The sequence below is a fragment of the Tetranychus urticae genome, chromosome 1 (assembly GCF_039701765.1).
Source record: "Tetranychus urticae isolate SD_2017Ah chromosome 1, NJAU_TeUrti_SD_1.0, whole genome shotgun sequence".
Classification (NCBI taxonomy): Eukaryota; Metazoa; Arthropoda; class Arachnida; order Trombidiformes; family Tetranychidae; genus Tetranychus; species Tetranychus urticae.
Window position 1 is genome coordinate 9809186 of NC_142958.1, and position 26203 is coordinate 9835388.

Below are 26203 nucleotides of genomic sequence, written 5' to 3' on the forward strand. Positions count from 1 at the left end.
AGTCTCATTTTCTGTCCAATTATTGTAGTTATCATTGTTCTCACAATAGTCAGAGTAATTTAACGATCATTATCAACGCTGAGAATCAAATGAAACAAGATGATATTTCGCCAAACAAGAGATTTGCTCCATGCTCATCATGGGTTAATATTAGATTAAATTAGGATTAATTTATAAGTAAACAAGATGGTCTGCCAGGTTTCCTTACTGAAGAGATAGTCTTTCAATCTGCCATCTTTCAGGTATTATCCAACAAACACTGGTTGGTCCATTGTATAATCAAGGCAAGATGGTCAACCAGCTAATCAAAACTAATTACACAAAATAAATAGGGGCCAAAAGTTGAGACGTAGAGTAAGTCAAGAGTACCAAAAATGACAACATTGAAGAAGGTTGACCAAGCCAGTTATAAGACGAAACTTGAAGGATTCTGAGGGAATCTGGTTTTCTGGTTACCATCCAGTCAGTAGACAATGTCTGTGTAAAGAACCAGACATGACAAAACAAGTGTTGAATTAATATTAATAGTATTAATATTAAAGTATTAGCACATTATAATAAGATTTAGAAATGGTCATTTAATCATAGATTGGTCCATTAAGTTAACAGGCAAATAGAAACAAATTGATGTGGTTACAATAAACAAGCTTAGGTCAACCACAGGGTTAAATATAGATTATCTAGCGTCAGTCCAGTTCGGTAACCATAGATGATCATTGATGAGACTTGATAATTACTAATATTAATTAAAATAAATGGTAGGCCATCGAAGAGTAGTATTTATTGACAATTAAATGAAATCAAAGTCAATTGAAAAGTGAATTTGGTTTTTGGTAAATGGATTATCTGGTGTCCTCTATGAACAGCTTTCAGAACTATGCAATATTTAACGGTTTTTTTGTTACGTAAGCTGACCGTTGACGTAAGCTTACTATTTTCATAACAAATTAGCTTCAATTTATTTGTTTTTATTGTGATGTTTGTTTCATACTCTTGTGATGTATCATGTTACCAAAAGAGCCTTCATAACCGGATTAAAACTCAAAATTTGACCAGTAAGTTGTGTACAACTGATAGCCCAGGTGATCATCTTGAGATGTTTATGATTCACTTGTTAGTCTTTGTTTCTATTCTGTTGCCTGTTTTCAACAAACTTGATAATGAATCTATGTGAGAATCAACTTGATCACAAGTTTGTAAATTATATTGATAAACAAGGACGTTTAGATAAGTTGGTTGAACAAGGTAAAGTAAATAATATATTTGGATCTTGAATCTATTATTGTTTAATCAAGGAACAATGTGATACAAATAAAGTCTGGTCAAAATTGGTTCTTACAGAAATAAACTGACTACGATATTGGATCACTGTTACCACCATCAACCAAACCTATGCAAAACAAGTATGTATCATCTTGATCGTTATTTAATCAATTCAAGAGCTTCATTACAAAATATTGAATCATGCTAACAATTCAATTCTAACTGATAAGACTATTGGTTGTTGATTATTTATAACAGTAATCATGCGTTTTATTTCATCACGGAAGCAGAATCAAGTCTTGTAATGAATTGAATTATCAATTTTATTCAATGTTTTTTTCATTTTTTTACCCAAAAGGAAACTTCAATTGGCTTACTGGTGCTATCTTATTGACGGATCTCAATCAATTGGTATCAACATAATGAAAAACAAATTATACGATTGACAAGTACCCTAAAGGAGTGAACGGAATCAAAATATACATCATTGTTTGGAAATGAAAAAAAACGGATACCTTTCAATTTAACCTGAACAAATATGTATTTTGAGTATTATTCAATTAAGTTTGATTATATAACATTCAAGTATTCATATCAGCATCAAAGCTCAACTTGAGATGTTGCGTTCAACTCACCAAAGAGCATCGTGCATTAGCTGATGACGCCATTACAGTTCTTCAATCTTTCAATTAGTATCTATATTATGAGAATGATTGACCAGAAACTGATTCAAATACAGAGTGCCCTAAAAATCAAATCATTGAGGCAAAACAAATTACATTGAACATTGAAATGCAAGTAAATTCATCGCTGGATCGGATGGAACGTGTTTAAGAAACATCGTCATCAAGAACATCGTGAAGAACATTTTTCCTGGCAAAAAATCAAAACTATAAACTAAACTGGAAAGGTCAGAGGTTATGCTACAAGACCTCAACTTGAATCAGTCAAAGTTTGTTAGAGGCAATTAAAATCAAAGGATCAAGACTCGTGGAGACAATAAAGGATTTGGAAAGATAAAAAAATTGACCATCAGATGACCATTTATCCATTACGTATACTTCTACCTTTACTGTACCTCTTCATTTGTTGGATAAACTCATCTTGAAATTGTACTTTTATCGTCAATGTCACAGCCTTGTGATGTACTTTGGTTTCATCTTCTTCTTTCCCCATTCGCATTCTCAATTATTCATCAAAAATTGAGTCTTCTTTGGACCTGACTGTATATTGTTCAATACAATCAATTGTATCAACAACAACAAAGAGTATGGAACTAAATGGCAAAAACAACTTCGGATTTAATTGAAGTTCATTTAAACACATGGAGACACTGTTTACTGTCTATTGACCTGTCCATTTCTCTACCAAAAATTAGGATTGAAACGACTTTTCAACTTTGAATTTGCCATTGGATTACAAATGTATAGTTAAAGTTGATTACCTGATTTATACGGGGTGAGCTTGATGCTGATGTTTTCAGACTAAAGCTGTTGAAAATGATTACTGTGATTAGATTAGTGGATGAAGAGGAGGCAGTACCCAGAAGAGATCGATGAAAGTAGAAAAATAACATTTCTATGGAATCAACTTTCATATCAAAGCAATTGACAAAAGCTGTGATAACAATAATTTTTTTTAATTTTTGATTATAATTTTATGGCAATATCATGGTGGTGTTGCTCAGTACAAGTGTCTTTTCAAATGAAATGCAACGACGAAGCAAGGAAAACATAACAAAAAAAACAAGAAAATGCGAAGGAAACTACGGAAAACCGGTTCGAACCAATTTGTGTGCTAAGTTGTTATTTGTTTATAAATTGTAGATCATTAAACATTATTTGTATTCTGTATCAATATAAATATGCTATTATTTCTGTAGGATCACTAAATCTAAATGCTAAATCACAATTTTGTAGGAAAAAACAAGTGACTCATCTTCATCAGCTATCATCAAACTATTTTGAAATCAATCTTGAAAGACTTGATTAAATGTGATTCAATTTGTGCATTACTTGTCATTTTTTACTGCAATAACAGCTTCCATCAATATATTGGCATAATTAAAACAGTATTGATTGTAAACATAACCCAGTAAAGCTTTGTATTTTTGAAACAAGACTTTGGCCTGTAAGCAGTTCAACTGACCCTGATTAAAAGAGTCAAATTGAACAAGTTGATGATTGTTAACAATTTATCTTGCTTCTGTTGAGATAAAAAAACGGAATTAGCTAGATAATTATGATTAAAATGAGAGATTATAACAATTAAATGGTGAAACTGATGGCATAAAATGAGTGATGTAACTCTTTAATCAGAAAGAATGAAAAATTAGATTAGATGATTGGAAGATTTTTGAAAAAAGAGATGCAAGTGATGGAGAAGAACGTAGATATAGACAGAAAAGCAGAAAGAGAGGAATAGATAATTAATTGTGATCTAATGATGATCCAAAGATGGCTGATGAATGATGAAAAATGATTAAAGGAAAAAGGTTGAAGTGGCTTTTTTGTGTTGTTACAATCTAAGCCACCAGATGACCTAGCTTAGCATATACTTATATCAAGGTGAAGGAAAGTTTCATCTCAGAATCCATTTTCAATGTTGAATATAACAACTCATGGAAACTTAATTCACTATTCATTCACTTGTCAACTTTTTCCAATCATTTCTTACTTTCTCTCTTTCTTAGCCAATTCAATTTATTAATTATCATCATCCATGTCTTTTGTTTTTTTGTGTTTCTCTTCTTAAAATCATAGACATTTTACATTAACCGATTCGTCATTTGGGTAACATCACTGCTTTTCCCACCAATAGTTTGTCGCCAACCATTTTTGCTGTTTTTTGTTTTTATTAATCATCTTTTGTTTCTTTGTTCATTTAATTCGATAAAAAATAATTGAATTAATTGAGTGTTTAACCAGTGATTTTTGTTATTAACACCATTACTGAAACTGTTAAGTCAGTAACAATGAATAAAAATAAACCTTACAAGTTGACAAATGTTTGCTCAAAAGTGTCAAGTGTTGATACACTTTATCAATCAGCTATTGAGGTAAGTTTACCATCTTTACCCCTTATTTAAAAGAAAATATTTTACCTTTCATCTTTTCTTTACCCTTTAACCTTAACCAATCAACCCAACCCAGCCTGTACAATGTGAAGCCAGATTGTGTGCTGGTTCATTGATGAGACAATCAGTTGCAACTACAAAACATCGACGAACTACTGATGAAATTATTGTTCAGGCTAAAAATTTTCTCGATCAATATTACACTTCAATTAAGCGTGTCAACTCACCAGCTCATATTGAAAGATGGAATCAAGTTAAATCTTCAATCATTAAACATGGTACCTACCAATTAAAGGAAACTGAACTCATCTACGGTGCTAAATTGGCTTGGAGAAATGCGTCAAGATGCATTGGACGAATCCAATGGTCCAAACTCCAGGTAAGAATACAATTTTCCCATTCAGACTCTCCAAACCTTCCTAAACCCTTTTCCAATTTTACATTTTTCCCTACAAAAAACTGCTTCTAATCCCAACAATTGACAGTTTGTGCAAAAATTAAACTCCAAAAATGATGAACGAAGAACAGCCTAAAATTTAATGATCAAAATTTAATGAGAAAGATCAGTTTTAAGATGAACTCTATTGCTCTATTAAATTGGGAATATTTTTTCAGTAAAACGTCAGATTTTATCAGGTAAAGGGTTGAGTAAACAGTAATTTACAAATTGTGAAATTGTCTCTGTTTATTAAACAAGTAATCAATTTTGACACTTTCAAAGTCTTTTGTGAATCGAGAAAAGTAAACGACTGAGAAAATTTTGACTTGATTAATTCATTGTTAAAGCCCTACGGCCTTTTTAATCAACCTTTAAACAATTAAAATGCGATCAGACAGGACTTTACTTTGTTTGTCTCAATCAAACACAATTTAAAGCAATCGATTTTCAATTTAACTTGATTCCTCAGCTGAACCAGAAAAACTTTTCATTGACAGTAGATTAATGATTAAACACGATTGAAGGTTGAAATTACAATTTCTGTTTAATGCGAATCACAATTAAGGCCAAGGTTCAAAATTGGTACAGAATGATGACACTTTGTTAATTGTAATAAATTAACATTCTCTTAAAATGAATCACACTTTAAGGTTACATAATTTTAATCAAAGGCAACCTTTGAACAATCAATTGTAAACTGTAAATTGGAAGACAATTGAAATCGTGTTCATTTAAAGATACTTTGAACTTAACTAATCAGTCGATTGTCAATGAGATCTTCTGAATTGAATTACATAATAATCTTTAATATTAAATAATGATCAACTCTGAAGATTCATTAACAACAAACTCTTGAGTAGACTCAATAAAATTGAATTGTATCTTAAAAATGGTGAATGAAAAGTTGATTGAACAGATCAAAAGATCCAGAATAATCTATTCAACCCTTTAATTAAACATTAAAATATCAGATTATGATTAAATTTGATAGAAACTGAAGTTAAAATTGAAAATTGAAACCTTTTTGTTGAACTTTTATTGAATAGTAATCTAAATACTTGACTGTGATTTATAGATATTGATGAAGAGTTAAATGTAATCAGATTGTTCCGAATAAATTTCCCTAACCTGATGAACCGATTAACTTACATTGGCAATTAACTAAATCAACCTTTCTTGTCTCTTTACAGGTATTTGATGCAAGGACAGCAACAACAGCCAAAGAAATGTTTGATGCCGTTTGTAATCACATTAAATATGCGACCAACAAAGGCAACTTAAGGTAACAATTGTTAATTAAATTGTTAAATTGTGGAACCTGGTTACATGTAAATACGTGTTAATACAGTAATCATTTATTTGCATGTTTCCACTTCAACATTTAACTTTACTTGAGATTGACTAAAATCTAGTGTCAAATGATTTTCATCTCACTCAATCAAATTTTCATCATCTATTTGATCCTTATTTCAAACCTTTTTTCTGAGTTTCATCTTATAATCATGAGCTACAGTTGATATCATCTTGGCATCAATGACAATTACTAGACTATCAAAATGATGACTTTTTTTGTTTCATTTTTTCTCCATTTTTTGAAGTTAATTCACTTTATTTGAATGATTTCTTGAAAGACAATCAAATTTTACCATTAAATCCATCAAAAAAAACTAAACCATTTGACATTAATCAGAGTTATATTTAAATTGATGGATAAGATTATCATCTTCATCTTCAATCAAAATTTGACATTTGTCTTCACATTGAACCTTCATTTTTCAATCTTAAATCTTAGTCTATTCATTGATTAACTCTTAATTTTGACCCTGCCTTGATTATTTTGGCAAAGATGTTTCGTTTTTTCACATTTATCTCATGAGTTGAACAATTCCGATTGTCAACATTTGAAACCACAAAATTGAGTTTTGTTTGAATCCATAAAACAATCACAAAACATTATCATAATCAACTAGAGGTTGATATTTCGAGTTGCAAAAATTGCACCAAAAAAAGGAATATTTTTCTCAGGATAAATTTAGTTCTGTCAATCAAATGAACAAAAATCTGTAAATTTCATTTTAAATATCATTTTGATTCGGTAACCAAATTGAGATTCATCCTTCTGTATTGCTTTTTTTGCTGCATTTGTTTGATTAGTTTTGGAGCAAAAAATTATATGTTTCAATGATATTTCATGGTAATCATTGTTTCCAATTTGAAATTAACTGGGAAGTATTTTGCTCATTTGGTGAACTAAACTGGTGATGAAATTGAACTATAATATTGAATCCGTTGAATGTGTTGAATACAGAATTGAAATATCCAGGTGAGTTTATAGGGACCTTTATATTGAACCTGAAAAGAGAGAAAAGAATTGATAAACATGAAAATTGTAATAATATATTAATTTATGTATTTTAATAATGATAGTTTACATTGTTCATTTGCTAATAATAATTAACTTGTTGATAATATACATGATATAAGCCTGAGGTGAATGGTAATCATTTGCTTTCAATTAGAATGATAATGGATTAGAACTTACAATTGATTTTGTTGATTGAGATTCTCAGATTGGCCAAAATTTCTCATGAAAAACTATATTTTTCATGTTGCAATGAATTGGGATGGAATTGAATAACTGGTAATTCACATGCTTGCGATGATGAGCTTTTGCTTGAGATAAAGATGATGGAAATAGATGAAAATGATAACATTTAAAAGAAAAAAGAGAAATATTTTCTCTTATTTCAGATATTGGTTAAAGGGTTTCCAAGATGAACCAAATGTTATCACAATTTTTTTTGAAAGATTTTACTCTTTTTCCTTGATAATATACAGTTTCGCTTGTTGACGAGTTTTGTGGCCAAGATTTACCTTTTAAGATGAGATAACTTTGAGCTTGATTTTTCAACAGATTTATATCATCATGAGGTTGGTCTGTTTTCTCATGAGATTCACTTTGCTTCGTCAGTCTATTACAGTTTTTGGTTTTTGGATTTTTGCCTCTTCACCAGTTGTTCATAGGTTCAGTTGAATACCTTGAGTTTACCTTTCAATTGAATAAAAGTGTATTTTCACCAACAATAATAACAAAAGTTTACCATCAATGCAACAAAAGAAATCAACAATTTTCTCATCGTTTTAACATATTGATAAAAAGATGATTATGATTTAGTCTTGATTTTTCAGCTAATAACACCTTATGTTGGCTGCATTCTTTTTTTCTTGTCAACTTGTGTGGTTTCATCGTCAAATGTTTGCCTTGTTTGATCCATTTATATTAATAATTTTTGAGGTGGATAAGTCTTTTGTTCGTCTTGTTGATCAACTGATGAACGAAAGATTTGTTGGACGAGAAAAGGTTATATAAATTTATCCAATCTTCAATTTATGTGAGTTACCAAAAAAAAACTTTGCTTATGAGAGATGAATAAATCCATGTTAATTGTGAAGGCCTCAAGCTTGAAAAGGTTGTAATTAATATTCATGTTTGCCTGGTTTGCAGGGAAAGTAGACGAACAAGTTGAACAATCAGCATCATTTGTTGAATCATATTGAAACAAAAATTGAGTTGGACTACTAAATTTTGTATCATTATTCGTTAATGATTGTCTCATTGTAATTAGAGATTGAGATATGTAACCAACATAATAAGGGGTAAAAAATTTGTAGACCATTGATGTATTTAACCAGGAATTTGAATTCAGGAACAAAAAAACGATGTGATTCTGCAAGTTGAACAATCCATATGAACTCAGACTAGCCACAGACTAATAATTCAACTCTATTTCCACTTAGTTGCATCACCTCTTGAATAAATTACAAAAACAGGACTTTTAATTCCACCAACTGCCCAGACAATAATCGAGACAATTAATATGGCCATTCAAAAATAGTTGAATCCAGAAATTGTAACCCAAAAAACATGAAGAAACGGGTTAACTAGCTTTACCACACCAAGTTTATAGTCCAATGTTTCCTACTCTATCCACGTAAACGAAACACCAAATGTCCTGTAAATGTCCAGTACTTTAAATCCATGGTCAATCTAAAATCAGATAATAAAGTAGAAATAATTAAAGAGTTAATTAACAACACTCATTCACTTACCAAACAATCAGAAGTTAGAAATGAAAAAATTTAAAATGAAAAGACGTTTGAGCGCTAAAGCTAACAGCCAATGAAATGACTTGAGTTATGTAAGGCGCGTTATTCAACAGTTAAATAAATTACCAAAAATCAAGAAAAATGAAATTCTGATTGAATTTGTTTAATTGGTTTTATTCAGTATTCAACTTTTTGATCATTTTTTCACTCTCCTTCCTTCCTGATCTTGATGAATTAACTTCTGAACTCGATGATAAAATCAGGTAAAATAGCCTTTGAAAGATTTGAAAGGTTTTCAAGTCGATCAGATAACTTTTTGTTAATGTTGTTGCTCTTGAACCTTTTTTTCACTTTTAACCCAAAAAAGGTTCCTAAGTAATTGATCCTTTCTTTGGTCTCTTTATTTTAGGATGTTTAATCTGAAATAAAAAGCTATTTTTTCCCTTATCTCTGAGTAGTTCATTGATTTACTTATTGATTTGATATTGAAACTATTAATACAACAACAATTGTAACAACAATTGAGATTACATTACCATTTATTACTTGAATAAATCAGATTGGATTACAATTGACTCTTTATTCACTTGATGATTGATTATAGTGAAAATGATTGCTCCAAATATTGTTACATTACCTTGATAATGACACTGACAATTTATCATTTGAAACTTACTGTTTTTGTGAAACAAATATGAAAAAGATTGAAAGGTTGAAATAATTGTTGAAGCAAAAATTAACTCTTAATGAGACTAATTAACTGCACAACATTAAAAATCAATAAATAAAATGACTGGAAAATGCTGGAAAAATTGAAAAGTTTCCAAGAAGAAAAAAAGATTTCCCTGAATCAACATTGACTTTTTTTGACAACTTTACAATTTAATTTACGCCGTAATTTTGTTACTTTCAACAGTCAATCCATTAATCAACATTTTCCCATTTGAATCTCAATTGAACTTGAACAGTTGATCAAACATCATCTTAAGGTTCACCCAAACTCTGATGAAAATCCTATTTAAAGCCTTAACCTGCGGCTATTAACCGTATTGATCAAGAATCATTGAATTGAAAAATACAAAAGCTAATTGTATTATCATTGACACCAGATAATTATTATTGTTATTAACATTATTTTCATTATAAAAGTCTATTATGTTTAACCTCTTCTTACAGTTGAAAGTCTAACCTGTTTGGTTAATCATTTTTCATTGAGTTAACCAATTGGTAAAGGCAATCATCAGATTTTGGTGAATCTCAATTAATCTAAATTGATGATTAACAATCAATAAAAAATTGAACAAATAATTGATTCAAGTCATGAACCATAAGATTTGTCTGAACAGGAAAAAAAAGTCCAACAAAAGGCTAAAACCCAATCCCTTGCGAGTTTTAATATACAATAAAAACAAAAATCCCAGTAAATCTTTAAACTGTTTAACCTTTAAGCTTTCAACATTTTTACTTGTAAGTTTAGGTTAAGTTTTTGAGGTCACAAGTTTGGGTTTTGGGTGGCGAAGGGAAACAAAAATTGAATTAACAGTAAATTAACAATGATTTATCCCTTAAATGAATGATAATAAGAGTGAACAATCAATTTCTGTTGATCCTGAAAAACAGTCTTTTGATGGGTTCAACAAAAGGAGCAACTTTACTGGTTGACAACTTGTAATACTTCGGAAGCTCAACTCAATATCACTATTAATACGGTGAAATTGTTGAATATTACGATGAGAATTTTTGATTATTCTTGTTCAACTCCCTGCTGTTTATTAACCCGGTTGATTGTTTTCAGGTTAACTGGGTTAAGTTTAAGTGTAAATATTGCAAATAATATGAGAAGAAGAAGAAAAAAATGTGAAGAGTTAAATGTTACTAATTTGATTTCGGAAACGATGGAAATGATGGAAATGATGGAAACAACTAAACCCTGAAATGGATGAAACAGTGCAACATGAGATTGTAACAAAAAGCGAAGAAAAAATATGAACATTATCATTGAGATAAGATTATCTTGAATAGATTTGATGACAATTTTGCTCTCATTTTTACCTTGTTTTTATCATCAACTGCTACTGTTGATGGCGATGAAAGTAAACAGAAGAAAAAGTTCTGATGGTGAAGATAATGACGGAAATTGTCTGAATACATTTCCCCATTATTCAGTATCAGATCACTTTGCGATCTTTGCTGTTGCTTTCATTTACTATCTTCTAATCTGAACAAGTAATTGAACATTTTGTTTCAACTCTGCGATTATGACCCATGAAACTGACCACTGTTTCGATATCCCTTGAAGTTCCTTTTCATCTTAAATTCTCATTCTCTGAATAATTCTTGATAAAAGGCGCAATTAGACTTGAACTAAACTTGGGTTAAATCATTTTTTCGCTTAACTTTTTTCTTCTTTTCACTTTAGCTCAATATTGAATAAGAAAAGCAAATTTATTCTCATTTCCATCCAGAGAAATATCAATTTATCTGAAAGAATCTTTTATCAGAACAAAAAGGTATTCATTGTTAAAATGAGAATGAATTTTGATGCCTTTGTTGAGTCCAGAGAAACGATGAACATTATTCTTTATCGAAACTTATTGGTCAAAAAATAGTAACAAATGTATTCAACTATCAACATTGAATTATTCAGATTTGAATCATGATTTTTTTTCCTTGAAAAATGGTGTTGAAACAAATCATTAAACAGTTTTCCCAATTTTGAAGAAAATATTTTCTTCTTTTCCATTTTGTTCAATAAATGATAAAAATTTCAATTTATTCTTACAGATCAGCGATTACAATTTTCCCACAAAGAACTGGTGATTCTGGTGACTTCAGAATTTGGAATCAACAATTGATTTCTTATGCTGGTTATCCTGATCCAGATAGACCTGGCCATATAATTGGTGATCCCATTAACGTTGAATTCACTCAGGTAATAATGAAATCTATATGGCGATAATTGATCAGAGTTGGGGAACACATTTTATTAAACATTTTGTTGATTTGCCTTCAAAAACAGATCTTGATCTTTAAGATGATTGTGATTATGTTTATTATCATTTTAGGAATGAAAGGAATTGAATGGAAAATCATTTAACCGAATTTAATGTTTCAATGAAAACCCATTTTTTTAATCATTTCACTTTAAACACAATTGATGGATTGAAGGTTAACAAATGGTTGATTCAATGGATATTGTTTGATATCCTTTTGTAATTCAAACTTTAACGTGAATACAAATTATCAATTATTTTGGTTGAAAGTGTTGGTTAATTAAGTTGATTAAAAGGTGAGAAAAGATGAAAAATTAATTGATTGAATTGTTATTGGAATAGAAAGTTGATTAAATTGATTTTGAGTCTTTCAATGTTTTCAACTTGTCAATGTTATCTTAATGAATATTTTTGTTTTCACTGTTTTCACACTTTTCTGACTCGGTTGATTCAGTTTAATGTTTAATTTGATTGTATTCAATTGATGAGCAAAAGAGTGAAAGGAAAGCATTAGTTCTAATTAATGAATTGATAAGAATTGAAGTAACTCTGAATTATCTGTTCAATTCATTTAATCAACACCCATTAACCATTAGATTGTGAATGTATAAATAAAGTCAATTGAATATAAAACATGAATGAAAATGTTTGTGAAAAAAGTTTACTTTGAGTAAAAAATGAACAACAAAATCAGATAATGATCATTATAATTCTGGTCCATTTTAATTATTAAACATTCTTTACATGATTCTTTACATGATTTAACCTAATTTATGTTCTGTTTCAGCTTTGCTTGAATATGGGTTGGAAACCAGCAAAGACCAATTGGGACATTTTACCGATTGTTGTCTCTTCGTCTGGACAAGATCCACAGTTGTTTGTGATTCCGGAAGAATTGATTCTCAGAGTTCCATTGGAACATCCAAAGTGAGTTTTTAAAGATAAATATTTAGTTCTGGTTATAATTTTACTTTTTATTCAACAGCTTCGAATGGTTCAAAGAACTGAACCTTCAATGGTACGCAGTTCCAGCCGTTTCAAATATGCTATTCGATGTGGGAGGAATTGAATTCCCTGCTGCTCCGTTCTCGGGTTGGTACATGGGAACTGAAATCGCATGTCGTGATCTTTGTGATGTGAGCAGGTTCAACATTTTAAAAGTAAGTTGAATCTATTTGGAATCAAAGATTTTTGATAAACATTTCGTTTGGAATCATTCAGGGATTTTTGGAGTTTTATCCAATTTTCAACTTTTACTGTTCGCTTGTCCATTAATGAATATTGAGTTGAGATAATGTAGAGATAACTGTCAGTTTGTTGAGTGAATTCTGATGAATTCTGAATGCAATGAAATTCCTTCATTTCTTCAATTAATCAAGTTATTTTGATTGTAAAATAGTGTTTTGTAAAAACTGGAAAAGCAAGAAGTGAGATTTTTTTAGTTTCAGTTTGGTGAATAGGAAAAAATCTTAAGATTTTTTGAAGGCTTTCATGATGGAAGTGATCAGAATCTACCTTTTCACGCCTTTAAATTGTCAGTTAAACTGAGTTACATCACTTGAGAAGATTCTGATTGACAACAAATTGTAATAGAACCGTTGAAAGCTTCTCTATTATTCGACTTATTCCTAATGATAATCCAAAGTTAATTCCTATTTTACGATCTTGTTCAACTTTTCAATGTAAATTTTCATTAAGCGTTACTTCCAAGGAAATTACTTTTCATTCTTCTACTGAAATACGTCTCATGTAATTTCAGTTTTCACCTGACAATATCGAGAACTATTAACATAAACTGACCAAATCGTTAAAATGATCAACTGATGAAATTCATTCCAAGCTTTACAGATAAAACCAGAAAATCACAGTCAACCAAGTGAATGTCGATGAAAATTGTAAATAAATTTTCAGAGTTTGATAATTTCCAACAAAAGCCATAAACTTGAATCACTTTAATACTATCAGGGAATCCGTTAGATAACGTTAGGATACTTTGAATAACATGTGAATGCATCTGAATAACATTAGAATTTAGAAATTTTTGTCAATTTTTTGCTCTCTTCCAACATAAACTGTTAAAAAGATTATTTGATAAAGTAACTCATTGATTTAAGCATTTTACATGAAACATTGAACAGCAATTATTGTTACTGAAACACCTATTTATGAGCAATTTGCAAACGTTTATTGGCAAACCTTTACTGTTTTTGAAGAAAAATTTGCTATTTTTAAATGTTTCACCAGTAATTTCAATTGTGATTCAAGTTGCTCAGACATTGTTCAAGATTTACCTCTGAAACTACTGTCTGTATATTATTTGTGACAGCTTTTATTATTCTCATAATAATGTTAAAGTTACAAGTTTTACTTACAAATGCTTTCTCAATGAGAAAATTGAACTTTCCATGTTTCCCTGTGTTTCCATTGGAATTGTTGTTCTTCTTTAATTTGATTCACAATTGAACATAAACCACAACAAGAATGACAATATCAATGATATTTGTTAATTTACTTGAAACATTTGATCGAAAATACAATCAACTGTAAAAAGTGATTTATTCATGATTAATAAACATGATGGTTGTTACCATTAATTAATTGTTTATAATCATTTTAATGTTATAATGAAAAGTTTATTCAACTAGAAAGTAATTACAATTGTTTACCTTTTGATTAACCTCTTGTTTCCTTACCTGACAAGGTTAATCAGGTAAAAATGGCAATCTAATTAAGAATGGATTAATTACAATCAAAGCATAACCAGCTTTTTCATGGTTATACAAACCTGTTAATCATGAATAAACCAAAAAGTGCGATCATAAGAAAAGACATTTTTCTGGAAAACAATTTTCTAAGGAAACAGTGAAATGATATTTACAATCATCTTTGGTAGCCAAGCAATTAATCAACAATTTAAAATGAAAAGTCGATCAAAGACTCGGTTGTCATTGAAGTTAATGGTAACAATTGAAACTCAAGTTAATCTAATTTACTTCAGCTGCTATTTACTGTAATAATACGTTTGTTTTTGGTCAACAATTGATGTAATTTTACAAATGTCAATAGATGAGAAAATTTTTTAGAGAAAATGGAAAAAAATTTATTCGAAATTTTTGCTTGAATATAAATGTTCTGTTCGATATTGATTAGTTTGAAGCGTCATGAACGTGTTAATGTTTTCACTTTTTACCATTGACTTTGGATCATCCCATGAAAATGGATAAAATGAAATGATTGATTGGATTGAAATGATTGACCAATTCAAGTGGCTATTTGGTGACTCTTTATAACTGACTCTTTACTGTCCATTAAGCTGTTGACAAGACAATTGAGTGAAGGCAAATAAGCCTGGAACAAGAGAGACTGGAAAAGATACAGAAAGAGGAAGAAGAAGATGAAATGTTACGAAAAGACGAAGATGATGAAGATGATGAGGATGAGTGAATCTGAGAAAGTTAAAGATGAATCTCTTTGAGTTACAATTTATTTGTTTCAAAGTTACTCTCCTTTTTTGGGTCCATTTTCAATCCATTTTCAGTGTACATTGATTAAAGTTGATTACAAAGCTTAACAATTTGTTGATCATCATTAAGCCATCATTTATCTGGAAATCATGATTTGGTAAATTGATCACAACTCAAATTGATTTCCACCTTTTTTGCCACTTTTTATGTAACATTAAAAATATGTACTTTTGTTGTTCAACTCATTCTATATCAATACATTGCAACCATCAAACATTGACCATTAACAGTAAACTGGTCAACAATTGGAATGATCATCATTTTCAGAATTTCTTCTTCTGTCAAATCGAGTTTGCAAATTCAGTTTCCAAAAAATACTAGATAGTAGATTCAATTTGAATGAAAATATTTACTCTCGTTTGTTATTCATTTGACAAACAAAAATATTAACTTTTCTTGCTTTACTTTTGCACCTCATTTTTGCCTCAAATTGCGATTCCAATTGAAATCGTTTTTTGTTATCAACTGTTATTGATATACTTTTACATTTTATGCATTTTTTCAGTCTATTTGATCAATAAAACAGCATTTTTGGGTTAATTCAAATGAGCTGCTCTTTTTGCTGAATCAACAGTTCGAATACAAAACAAAAATTGTTTACCTTTGCATGAAATGAACAGTTGAAAACAATCTCTGAATGGACTTAATAATTGATCAAGATAATCATTTGAATCAATTTAGTATAGATTTCGGTGAAGTCTTGATGAAATTGGTTTTCATTAACAGACAAGTGCCTCGAGTGATGATTTTGATTCATTTTTCAATAAACGTTTTCTTATGAGAATCTATTTTTTGGGTTCAAATGTTTTGGGTAAAATTTTGCTGGAATATCAAATTGAAGGAAACATTTTTTACTTTAAATTATATTTGATTGTCAGATGAACCTTTGTTATGTTTACCTGAGCAGTAAATTGAAAGGTTAAATGACAAAGGGTTTTATTAAAGGTGTGACTTGATTATGATATTACTTTTTTAAAGGTATAAATATGATTGTTTGAAATGATTGAAACTGTTTGCCATTATTTTAGTGAAGCTTTTCCTTTTGTCCCAATCATTCAAATGAATTACATCTCATTTGAAAGGCATTACCTTTTCTGGATTCTCAATGATAACTTTTATTCGTAAGTCAAGTCAAGTGAATGGATGATGAAGAAGGAGGATTCATTGGTTATGTTGTGTTGATTGGTTGAGAAGAGGCACTTTGAATTTCATTAATGAACAAAGGTATTTGCTGTGTGTAAAAAGGATGATGGGTAAAAGGGTAAAATGATCTAAAAGGATTTCACTTTCTTCCTTTTTATGCATTAAAAAGGTAAAAGGTAGAGTCCAAATGAAAATCACTTTTCCATTCTTTTTGTGTCTTTTCCTTGTTGTTTATCAATAAGATGAGCAAATGTAATGAATTATGCGACATTGTTTACCATTGGTCTACCTCTTGGAACAAGAAGAATCGCAAATTTTATTCATTTGCCATGTTGATCATGCATAAGAATCTGTATTGTACAAGAATGTATATTTTAACGTTGAAATCGTTTGCTATCTTTTCAGGATCATTGGAGATGCTTTTTGCTCCTCTATCTTGTAATCCCTTTTTGTGACTAACCTCAACTCTGTTGCTACAGCTTAAATGGTTTACCTATCAAGAGCAAAGGATAACATGATTGTTGATCTGTATGATAATATTGATATCAGTTGACTTGAATTGGAACCTCTTTTTAACATCAACATGACTCTGATTATATTCTGATTAGGAATACATGACAATGCAAGACAAGATTAAATGTTAATGTTAATGATGATGAGTTGGATTGTTTCTTGTGATAAAACCCAAACTGAAAGTTTACTATAATTATTAGGGGAAAATAAAACAGCAACATTTTCACTTGACTTGCTTTTTTTTACTCTATTCTTGACCTTTAATTTACTTTAACTCTATCATTATTATATACGATTAAGATGGGAATTTAGATTGAAACATTTGGCCCAAAACTTTTCGTCGACAAATGCCTCGATTGTGATGTCTGATTAGTTAGATTAGGCTTGCATCTTTTACTGTTTGTCTTTTCACTTTGTAAAGGTTGATCTGAAAACAATTTTAACATTGTGTTTACCTTTGATTTTGTGATGATTGTTGCTATCGTAAATGATTAACCATCTTTATTGGGTTACTTTTAATGTGATTATTAACCTAAAAGTCAAGCAAATCTTTTAACAACAAAATTAACCAATTTTAATATTAATTTGTTTCCTCTTTTTTTGATTCTCCTCTAGACTGTGGCTGATAAAATGGGTTTAGATACTCGATCAAACATGACTCTATGGAAAGATGCAGCTCTTGTTGAGGTTAATCGAGCAGTTATTGACAGTTACCAGAAACTTGGTGTTACCATTGTTGACCATCATACAGCTGCTGAATCATTCATGAAACACCTTGAAAATGAGCAAAGATTAAGAGGTGGTTGTCCAGCTGATTGGGTTTGGATTGTACCGCCAACAGCTGGAAGTTTAACTCCAGTTTTTCACCAAGAAATGATTGACTATCGACTTAAACCAAGCTTTGAATATCAGGTAAGGATGGAAAACAAAAACAACATCAACCCAAAACCCAGTTATTCAAGTCTCAACCCGAATCTCATTAAATAATACATTTACATTGTTTATCACTCCGTGTTGGTTTGAATGTTATTAATGTTATGCCGTCATTATTATTATCATTATCAATGAGAAGGGTAAAGATTCTGGTTAAATGGTGTACATTAACCAGTTTTTGTTGCAAGTGAATCTTAAAATGTGATTTGTCTCTTCAGTTGGTTAATATTGATTTAAAATGCTTTTGGGATTAATAAGTAAATTGAGAGACACAAATGGTAATAATTTGAACATGTTTTTACTTTGATTCTGATTGTTACTCCAAATGATTGACTTTACTCTTGATACACCTCTTGATTAGTTAACCATTATTCATTTATAATTTTGACTAAATTATGTTATTCTGTCAATAATACCATCTTTACCTGATATTAATATCTCAATCCAGTTGCCTATTATCATCATTACTATTATCATTATAACAACGTTTTATTATACAAATGTGACGTTTCTTTTCACTCCTTATTTGCTCAGTTTCACACTTCTCGTGACTTCCGGAATCTCATGACTTTCCTCAATAGACACACTCAACACATTATCATTATAACTGAGACTCATCCTGAATCTATTCTCAAACTTATTGAGACATATTCATTTGATATCCTCTATAACACCATCAATATGAATTTTGAGGGAAGAGAGAAAAAAACTGGACAAGAAAAGCTTCTTTTTTTTATCATTCATTGACTGAATCTATTATGATTATTAGGTTGCCTTACAATTTGTTGAAATGGTTGGAGTTGAAAAATCCCTGTTGATTAATAAAACCACATTCATGATAACAGTGATTAGTTTGATTTGCTTTCTTCTTCTTAATTTACTTCTTCTGTCTCTCAACAATTAGCTTAATGATTAATGATTTAAACGTTAAAACAATGATTATAATGGTGAAAGTCAAAAATAATGACCCAAAAATTTTTGGTTAATCGCAAGTTTTACCGAGAACAAAAAAATAACCCAAAACATTAACATGATTTTTTTACATTTTTAACCATTTCTTACCATTGAAAGTTTCCACTTTTCACAGTCTCTTGACTGGATACAGTTTTTAATGGATTACTTTGTAATGTTAATTGTTGTTGCCTTTTATTGTGGTTAAATATAAAGGAAAATGTTCATCTAAATGAAATAAGAAGCGTGTAAAGTTGATTAAAATGAGAAACGTTGAGAGTCGAGAGACAAGCAAAATCTGGTAAAATCATATTTTTAAAGTCAGTTTATCAATCTTTTTTTTCTGGTTTACCTTTTATATCATTCAAGTTGACCATTGAATCCATTATAATGTTTATTATTATTACTATTATCATTATTATTGAGCCAAGAAAGCTTTTTGTTTTAGCTTTATTGTTTATTTATTGTTGATGTTACTCTTGGTGTTGTTTTTTTGTTGCATCTTGAGTCTTCAGTTTTTTGGGTTGTTGTTTGGATCCATTGTTGTTGATGATGTTTCACTTGATGTTGATGTTTGTTTATTATTATACTCATAGGAACCAGCATGGAAGTCACATTCTTGGAATATTTCACCGAATGGTGAAAAATCAATTGTTCAAGCGAGAAAGAAAAAGTTCAAAGAGATTGCTCGAGCAGTTAAATTTACATCTAATCTGTTTGGTAAAGCGCTTTCAAAGCGTGTTAAAGCAACCATACTTTATGCAACCGAAACTGGACGATCAGAGGAATATGCAAAACGCTTGGAGCAAATATTTTCATTTGCATTCAATGTTACGGTAAATATTGTCCATTGTTTCAAATAAGGAAAAGATATTAATTATTCTTGAAATTCATTATTGTTTCAAATGATAAATTTATTCAAATGTTTCTCTTTGTTTACTAACCTTTTGTTTTGGTGACATTTTCTGGTTTTTACACTTTCAGGTAATGTGTATGGATTCATATGATATTTTTCAATTGGAACATGAAACGCTTCTGTTAATTGTTACCAGTACCTTTGGTAATGGCGATCCACCAGAAAATGGTGAATCTTTTGCTCGACAATTGCAAGCAATCAAGGTTACTGGAGATACTACACCTGATATTGAAAGTGTCAGGTAACTCATAATTTTCATCTTTTCCTCAATTTTCCCTTCATTTAATTGTTAACACAATTCTCTATCCTAACCTGTCTTTGGGTTGATCAAGAGTTGACCAGTTTCTATTTTTGTCAACTTAAAGTCAACCTTTCGTCTTCAAGTTAACCTCAAGTCTATTTTAACACGTCAATTGTCCGGTTAACTGTCCATTTCAACTGTTTATTTATATTTTGTATCTTGTTTTTTTGTCGTAAATTGTGTTCATTTCAGGAGTGTTTCAACGTCCTTGTTGCGTATATCAACATTGGGATCATACGAGGGACGTGAAACACCGCCAAATGATATTGGATCGTCTCAAATTGGACCTTTAAGCAATATAAGGTATCAATATCTTAATGTAACATCTTGAATGTTAATATTGACCAAATTGTTTGTCAACAATTTAAAAATCAAGGTTTAAATGGTAACTCTTTTAACATGTTATCTGTTTATTCAGTTTCTGTTAAAAGTCTCATACTTTTTTTATTGAACTTTACCATGTCTATTTATGCACATATTTATTTGTATTTATTTTTTTATGTTTGGGTTGGAGGTAAAATCGGAAATAAGAAATGGTCATAATTTAGCCGCAAGGTAATAAGGATTTAAATGGTAAACTAAATGAAATTTATCTTGTTCAATCTGTGTTTTAATTTCATAAATTGCGCCCCCAATTTGAAAGTAACCGTTAACCCGTTTCCAATGGTGTTCATCTTGTGATTCAATTTTGTTTTCTTTGTTTGCTCTTTTGGTGTTTTTTTTTGATTATTTTTTTTATATTATTGTGTTAATTGTTGCTTAATTATTGTCCATTGAAAGTGAAGAGGAAGAAAAGATTTCTATTGTTAATTTACAATAATAGAGGATATTTTTATATGTTTATAAATGTATAATAGGAAACTAAACAAGTTGTAATGTTAGCTTGTTGGTTTTTTGTTGTTTTGTTTTCTTCCTTTTCTTCTTTTCTCCTTCTCTTTCTTTCCTTTCTTTTTTTCCTACTCAGCGATTATAATAAATAGTTGACTCGATGTGTAATAATATAACTTTTAATCCAGTATACACAATGGAAACTCATTGGAGTTGGAGAAGCTCAAATTGGAATCTGATGTAACCTCTAAAATAATACTTGAAGATGGTAAACTTCTTAAGGAAAGTGATTTCAAGAAAACAGAGATAACCAAAAGGTATCAGTTTTTTTCTCTATTAGTTCATCATCGTCCTCATTGTCATCATCATCTTTGATTCTTCAACAAACAATGTTTACCCTTTTGCTGTAGGATTTTTTATTATATGGATCCATACATTGATGTCAACTGAATCTGAATGAATCCTATCAATAAGAAATGATTTTACTGTGTGTAGTTGATATCTTTGTTGCTCATCGATTTTCAAATTATTAACCTTTCACTCTATTGTGTTTGTATAATGATAATGGGTAATCACATTTGGCCACCAAAACAACCATTTTTGGCACCCAATTTTGTATAGTCTATATCATTATGAATAAGGTTTCATCAAATATTTCAATTGTAGATGAAGAGTTAATTTATGTAAAAGGATTCACAATTAGTTGTTGTTGGCATTTTCCCCTTTCTTTTTTTTACTTTTTTTTCTCATTTATTTTGTATGATTTTTTTTGTTTTTTTTCAGTGAAACTTCATTTCAATCAAATGGCCATTTCACTTCCTATCAAGCTTATAAACAATTCTGTCGAAGCAAAAGACGAAGGTGAGATTTCAATTCCTGAACATGATTGTAAAAGTGAGCAACCAGGTTAATGGTTGAGTCAATTGTTTGACATTTTCATCTTCATTTACATTTGGTTTTGCATTGGATTTGTCTGTTCTCTCAGTTTTGTAAACAAGCCTTTTCAAGCCTTCAAGAAAATCTAATTTTAATCAAATATTAATTGTTTGAATTGTGAAATGATCATCTTACAAAGCTATTTGTAATTTCATTTAAATGCATCAATCAGTTTGCCTGAGATGAAGATACCCTTGTAAGATCAAAGGTGGTAAATTCAGTAACAAATACAATTAATTAATTTCTATTATTGCTATCTGGTAAAATGAATTGCAACTAATATAATTTTGTTTTCCTTTACTTCAATATAATTGAACAAGATAAATGGATTGAATAAGTAACATTTAACCTATAAGTTAAACCTTGATTTAGAGTAAAGTCAATATTTAGTAAATTAATTCTTTATTTTCTGAATATCATTTCTAATTTTTAATTTGTCTTCCCTGCTAAATAGATTTGCTGTCTTTGGTTTGGGGTCAAGTGCTTATCCCAATTTTTGTGCATTTGCCAAGTATCTTGACAATATGCTTGGTGAACTCGGCGGTGAACGTATATTTAAATTGATCACTGGTGATGAATTGTGTGGTCAAGAGCAATCGTTTAATCAATGGGCGAAAGATGTTTTTGCAGAAGCTTGTAATGTTTTTTGTCTCACCGACGAGATTAATATGAATGATGTTATGAAAACAGCAACACTTAAGCCTAAAATATGGTCAGTCCAAAGTGTTAAATTGGTGCCTTTAAATGTTACCTCAAATGGCCCTAAATCATCAACTGATGTTGCCAAAGGTAAGCAATATAATAGCTATTAAATGACTTTAAAACACAAAATCCAGTTCTTCTAGATTGTTAAACTTCAATTTATTATCAAAAATTTGACAGTCTTATCAATCTGGGTACAACAGAAACATACTCACATTAAATTAACAAAACATTTGCAATTTCATAAATTATTTTATCAGTTTCTAACATTCATAACTTTCTTCCATCTAATTTAATTCCTGATTTTTGTGTCGCAATGAACATTAAAAACTATGTGATTTTACCGTCAAGATTGTGCTTAAACAGAGAGAGATTCAAAGGAAATTTTGACGACCAGAAAAATCTGAAAACTTCAGCCTTTTAATTGAGATTGATAGCAATCTTCAGGTTTATATTAAACCATGAATGAATAAGCAAGGGAAAAGACTCAACTCTCATAGTAAAGAAGCTCTTAATGGGAAATAAGTATTCATTATTGGAAAGGAAATTATTTTATTACCCAATTTTTCAATGAAAATTTCCAGTTTTAACTCTTTTTTTTCTTAAATATTTCTCTTTAAATTATTTACTTGTAAATTATCATTCAATTCATCTCTTCTTTTTTTCAGCTCTTGCTAAAAGCTCTAATCGAAAGGTAATACCATTTCACTTGGCATCAACTATTAACCTTCACAGGGGAGGTGATAAACAACGGCAAACTATTCGAGTAATACTTGAACTTGATAAGCAACAATATGTTAAATTGCTTGGGGATCAACAATCTTCAACGGCAACATCAACAACGACATCAACTATTGTATCAACTGATTCATCAACCGTTACATCAACCACTAATTCAACTTCAATCTCATCAACCCAGAAGCAGCCAAATGGTCACTTGATTGGCAATCAAAAAAATGGGGAAACAAATGTGTCATTAACCTACTCTCCTGGTGACCATTTGGGAATTTTCCCGGAAAATTCAGTTACTTTGGTTAAAGGAATAATGTCTCGTTTGAATAAAATTGATTTCACCAAAGTCTATCAAATTATGGTCCGTAAATCAAACGATGACAATGGAAACAACGATAACATTGAATACGTACCTCATGAAAAGCTGCCATCGTGTTCAATTGAAGAAGCGTTAACCCGTTATTTGGACATAACTACACCGCCAACTCAGCAACTCTTAAGTTTACTGTCATCTTTCTGTAAAGACAATGGACAGAAAAGTTTAATGGAAAAATTGGCCAACGATAGTGAACGCTATGAAGAATGGAAAGCTCACCAATATCCTAATCTTCTTGAATTATTGACACAATTTGACTCTCTCGATCCTCCAGCAGAAATAATTTTAACCCAACTTCCCATGCTTCAACCTCGATTCTACTCAATCTCATCTTCTAATAAATATTATAATTGGATATCACCGTCAGTATCATCGTCATCTTCATCATCCTCTTCTTCATCGTCATCGAATAACATCATTAACAACACTCACAATACTAATAATATTAACAGCAATATTATATCGTCTTCAGCATCATCATCATTATCATCTGTACAAAACTCTTTATCAACAAATGGTCACTCTCCAATTTCATCTACTGACAATTCATCTTCATCATTTCTTATTGATCAATCTTCAGTCGATATTTCTGGAAGTCCTCGCCGGCCGGGTACTTTATGTAAAGATACTCTCAATTTGTTTAGTTTATTTTCAAAATTTACCGGTTTTGAAACATCATCTAACCACAATAATCAACTAAACCATCAAAACACTGCAAACAACGCTACAAATTATCTTAATAACTTTATTACATCTGTTAATAACAATAATAACAATATTAATGATAGCAACAATAATAATTACAAAGATAAATCAAATAATTCTATTCCAAGTAAACAAAGAGTTGGAAATTCAGTGAGCGGATCAAATAACAAGCAGACTGGAGCTGATGGTCATCGAAGTGATTCCATCAGAATTGATTTAACTGTTGCTGTTGTTAGTTACACTACCGGATCAGGAGCTCAACATTATGGTGTTTGTTCAAACTTCCTGGCCAACATTAAAGATGGACATCAAGTTTTTGGCTTCCTTCGCAGTGCACCCAATTTCAGAATGCCTGATGACCACTCAGCTCCCGTTATCATGGTTGGACCGGGAACCGGAATTGCACCTTTCAGAGGTTTCTGGCTTGAACGCTATGCTGATGGTTTAACCAATCCTTCACTTAAAAAATCTTTTGGTAAAATGTCTCTATATTTTGGTTGTCGAACACCTTTAATGGAACTTTATGCCGATGAAACTCGCTTCATGGCCAAAGAAAAGGTATTATCCTGTGTAAAAGTCGCATACTCTCGGGTTGAAGGTCAACCTAAACGATATGTCCAAGATGAACTTCGAACAGCAGCTGGGGAGATTCTCCATCAACTAATGAAAGAGAAAGGCCATCTTTACGTTTGTGGTGATGTTTCAATGGCTGAAGGTGTCTGCCAAACCTTGAGGCAACTTTTATCTGAAGCTGGTTATGAAGATCCTGATAGTGTTATAATGTATCTTCGGTCTGATAATCGATATCATGAAGACATTTTTGGTATTACCCTAAGAACCGATGAAGTAAGGAAGAAAGGTCGAGATAATGCTCTAAACAGGAAAAGTGCAGCAAATGTTTGATAAATCGCCAAGCGAAAAAAAGGATTGAATTACTTTTAAAGTCTTTAATGTTGCTCTCTTTTTGTTGCCCTACAACTCTGATTATCAATTTTATTTGCATAACAATTATAATATTATTGCTATTATGTTATATATATACATAAGAGAAAGTTGAGATATAAATATTACAATAAATATCACTTGAAGAGGCAGAAATAATATAATTAACATGGCTTGCATGAATTATAAAACATTTTGAAACTCGGATAATCATGGTTTCCTAATGATTTTTATGATTAAGATTTTGTTTTTTGTTTTTTCTAAATGTTGGTTTGCTTGATTATTTTAAATTGCCTAAACTGTACCTGCAATGATTTCCAATCATTTGAACCAAACATGCACCAATCATCATTGAAATTGTTACAATCAAACTAAAATGTTACGATTGAAATGATTATGCTAAGCTTCTGTTTTTGTTCATCATGTTACTCTTTGTTATTAATACATTCAAAATTGTTTGAATTGCATATCAAATGTTCAATCATAATTATGTCTATTAAACCAAATAAATTTACAATTTAACCGAAAATGAGAAATTCTGATTCCATACAAACTTGAAAGTGACACTTGAATGGGACCCAAACATTGAAACAAATTGTTTATTTATAACTTGATTTCAAATCATCTGGGAGTTGAAATGTTATTGAATTCATTTATCAGACTATTAATTACAGGCTTCATTTGGACTTGATTTCAAAATGATGAGGTAAAGCTTGTGATAAACATTGAAATTGACTGGGAAAGCAACATAATCTCAAATGAATTGGCTTCCAGTTGCTAGCTAATGAAAATAATTGTGATTGATCCAATCATTTTCTGGGCT

The 26203-nt window shown here is 30.4% G+C and overlaps 1 protein-coding gene and 2 long non-coding RNA genes across 5 annotated transcripts; 2 read left to right on the plus strand and 1 right to left on the minus strand.

Annotated features, from left to right (window-relative positions):
- The first annotated feature begins 911 nt into the window (after positions 1–911).
- Positions 912–3274, plus strand: LOC107370107 (uncharacterized). The gene is made up of 3 exons (XR_016201058.1): positions 912–1245; positions 1342–1403; positions 1622–3274. It is a non-coding gene; the product is annotated as an uncharacterized LOC107370107 (long non-coding RNA).
- Positions 3275–3859: 585 nt separating this feature from the next.
- Nos (Nitric oxide synthase) lies at positions 3860–25909 on the plus strand. 3 transcript variants are annotated; one of them, XM_015938028.3, is made up of 14 exons: positions 3860–4321; positions 4416–4718; positions 5969–6060; positions 11670–11817; positions 12666–12805; positions 12864–13038; positions 17674–17970; positions 19539–19778; positions 19927–20099; positions 20352–20462; positions 21176–21304; positions 21771–21848; positions 22378–22712; positions 23294–25909. In XM_015938028.3, exons 1-14 carry the CDS (start codon positions 4238–4240, stop codon positions 25339–25341), a joined length of 4353 nt encoding a protein of 1450 aa, XP_015793514.1. In that variant the 5' UTR covers positions 3860–4237; the 3' UTR covers positions 25342–25909. The 3 variants fall into 3 exon arrangements, with proteins under 3 accessions (XP_015793514.1, XP_015793515.1, XP_015793516.1); XM_015938029.3 differs by lacking the exon at positions 20352–20462; XM_015938030.3 differs by lacking the exons at positions 21176–21304; positions 21771–21848.
- Positions 6339–8953, minus strand: LOC149094539 (uncharacterized). The gene is made up of 3 exons (XR_016201059.1): positions 8889–8953; positions 7321–8826; positions 6339–7130 (listed from the first exon to the last, which is right to left on the minus strand). It is a non-coding gene; the product is annotated as an uncharacterized LOC149094539 (long non-coding RNA).
- Positions 25910–26203: the final 294 nt, after the last annotated feature.

What these genes read in the sequence shown, in the direction of transcription:
- Nos (XM_015938028.3), top strand. Translation starts at nt 4,238, where the DNA reads ATGAATAAAAATAAACCTTACAAGTTGACAAATGTTTGCTCAAAAGTG. An exon ending in TTTATCAATCAGCTATTGAG is followed by an intron (nt 4,322 to 4,415) that starts GTAAGTTTACCA and finishes AACCCAACCCAG; the next exon opens with CCTGTACAATGTGAAGCCAG. An exon ending in ATCAACTGATGTTGCCAAAG is followed by an intron (nt 22,713 to 23,293) that starts GTAAGCAATATA and finishes TCTTTTTTTCAG; the next exon opens with CTCTTGCTAAAAGCTCTAAT.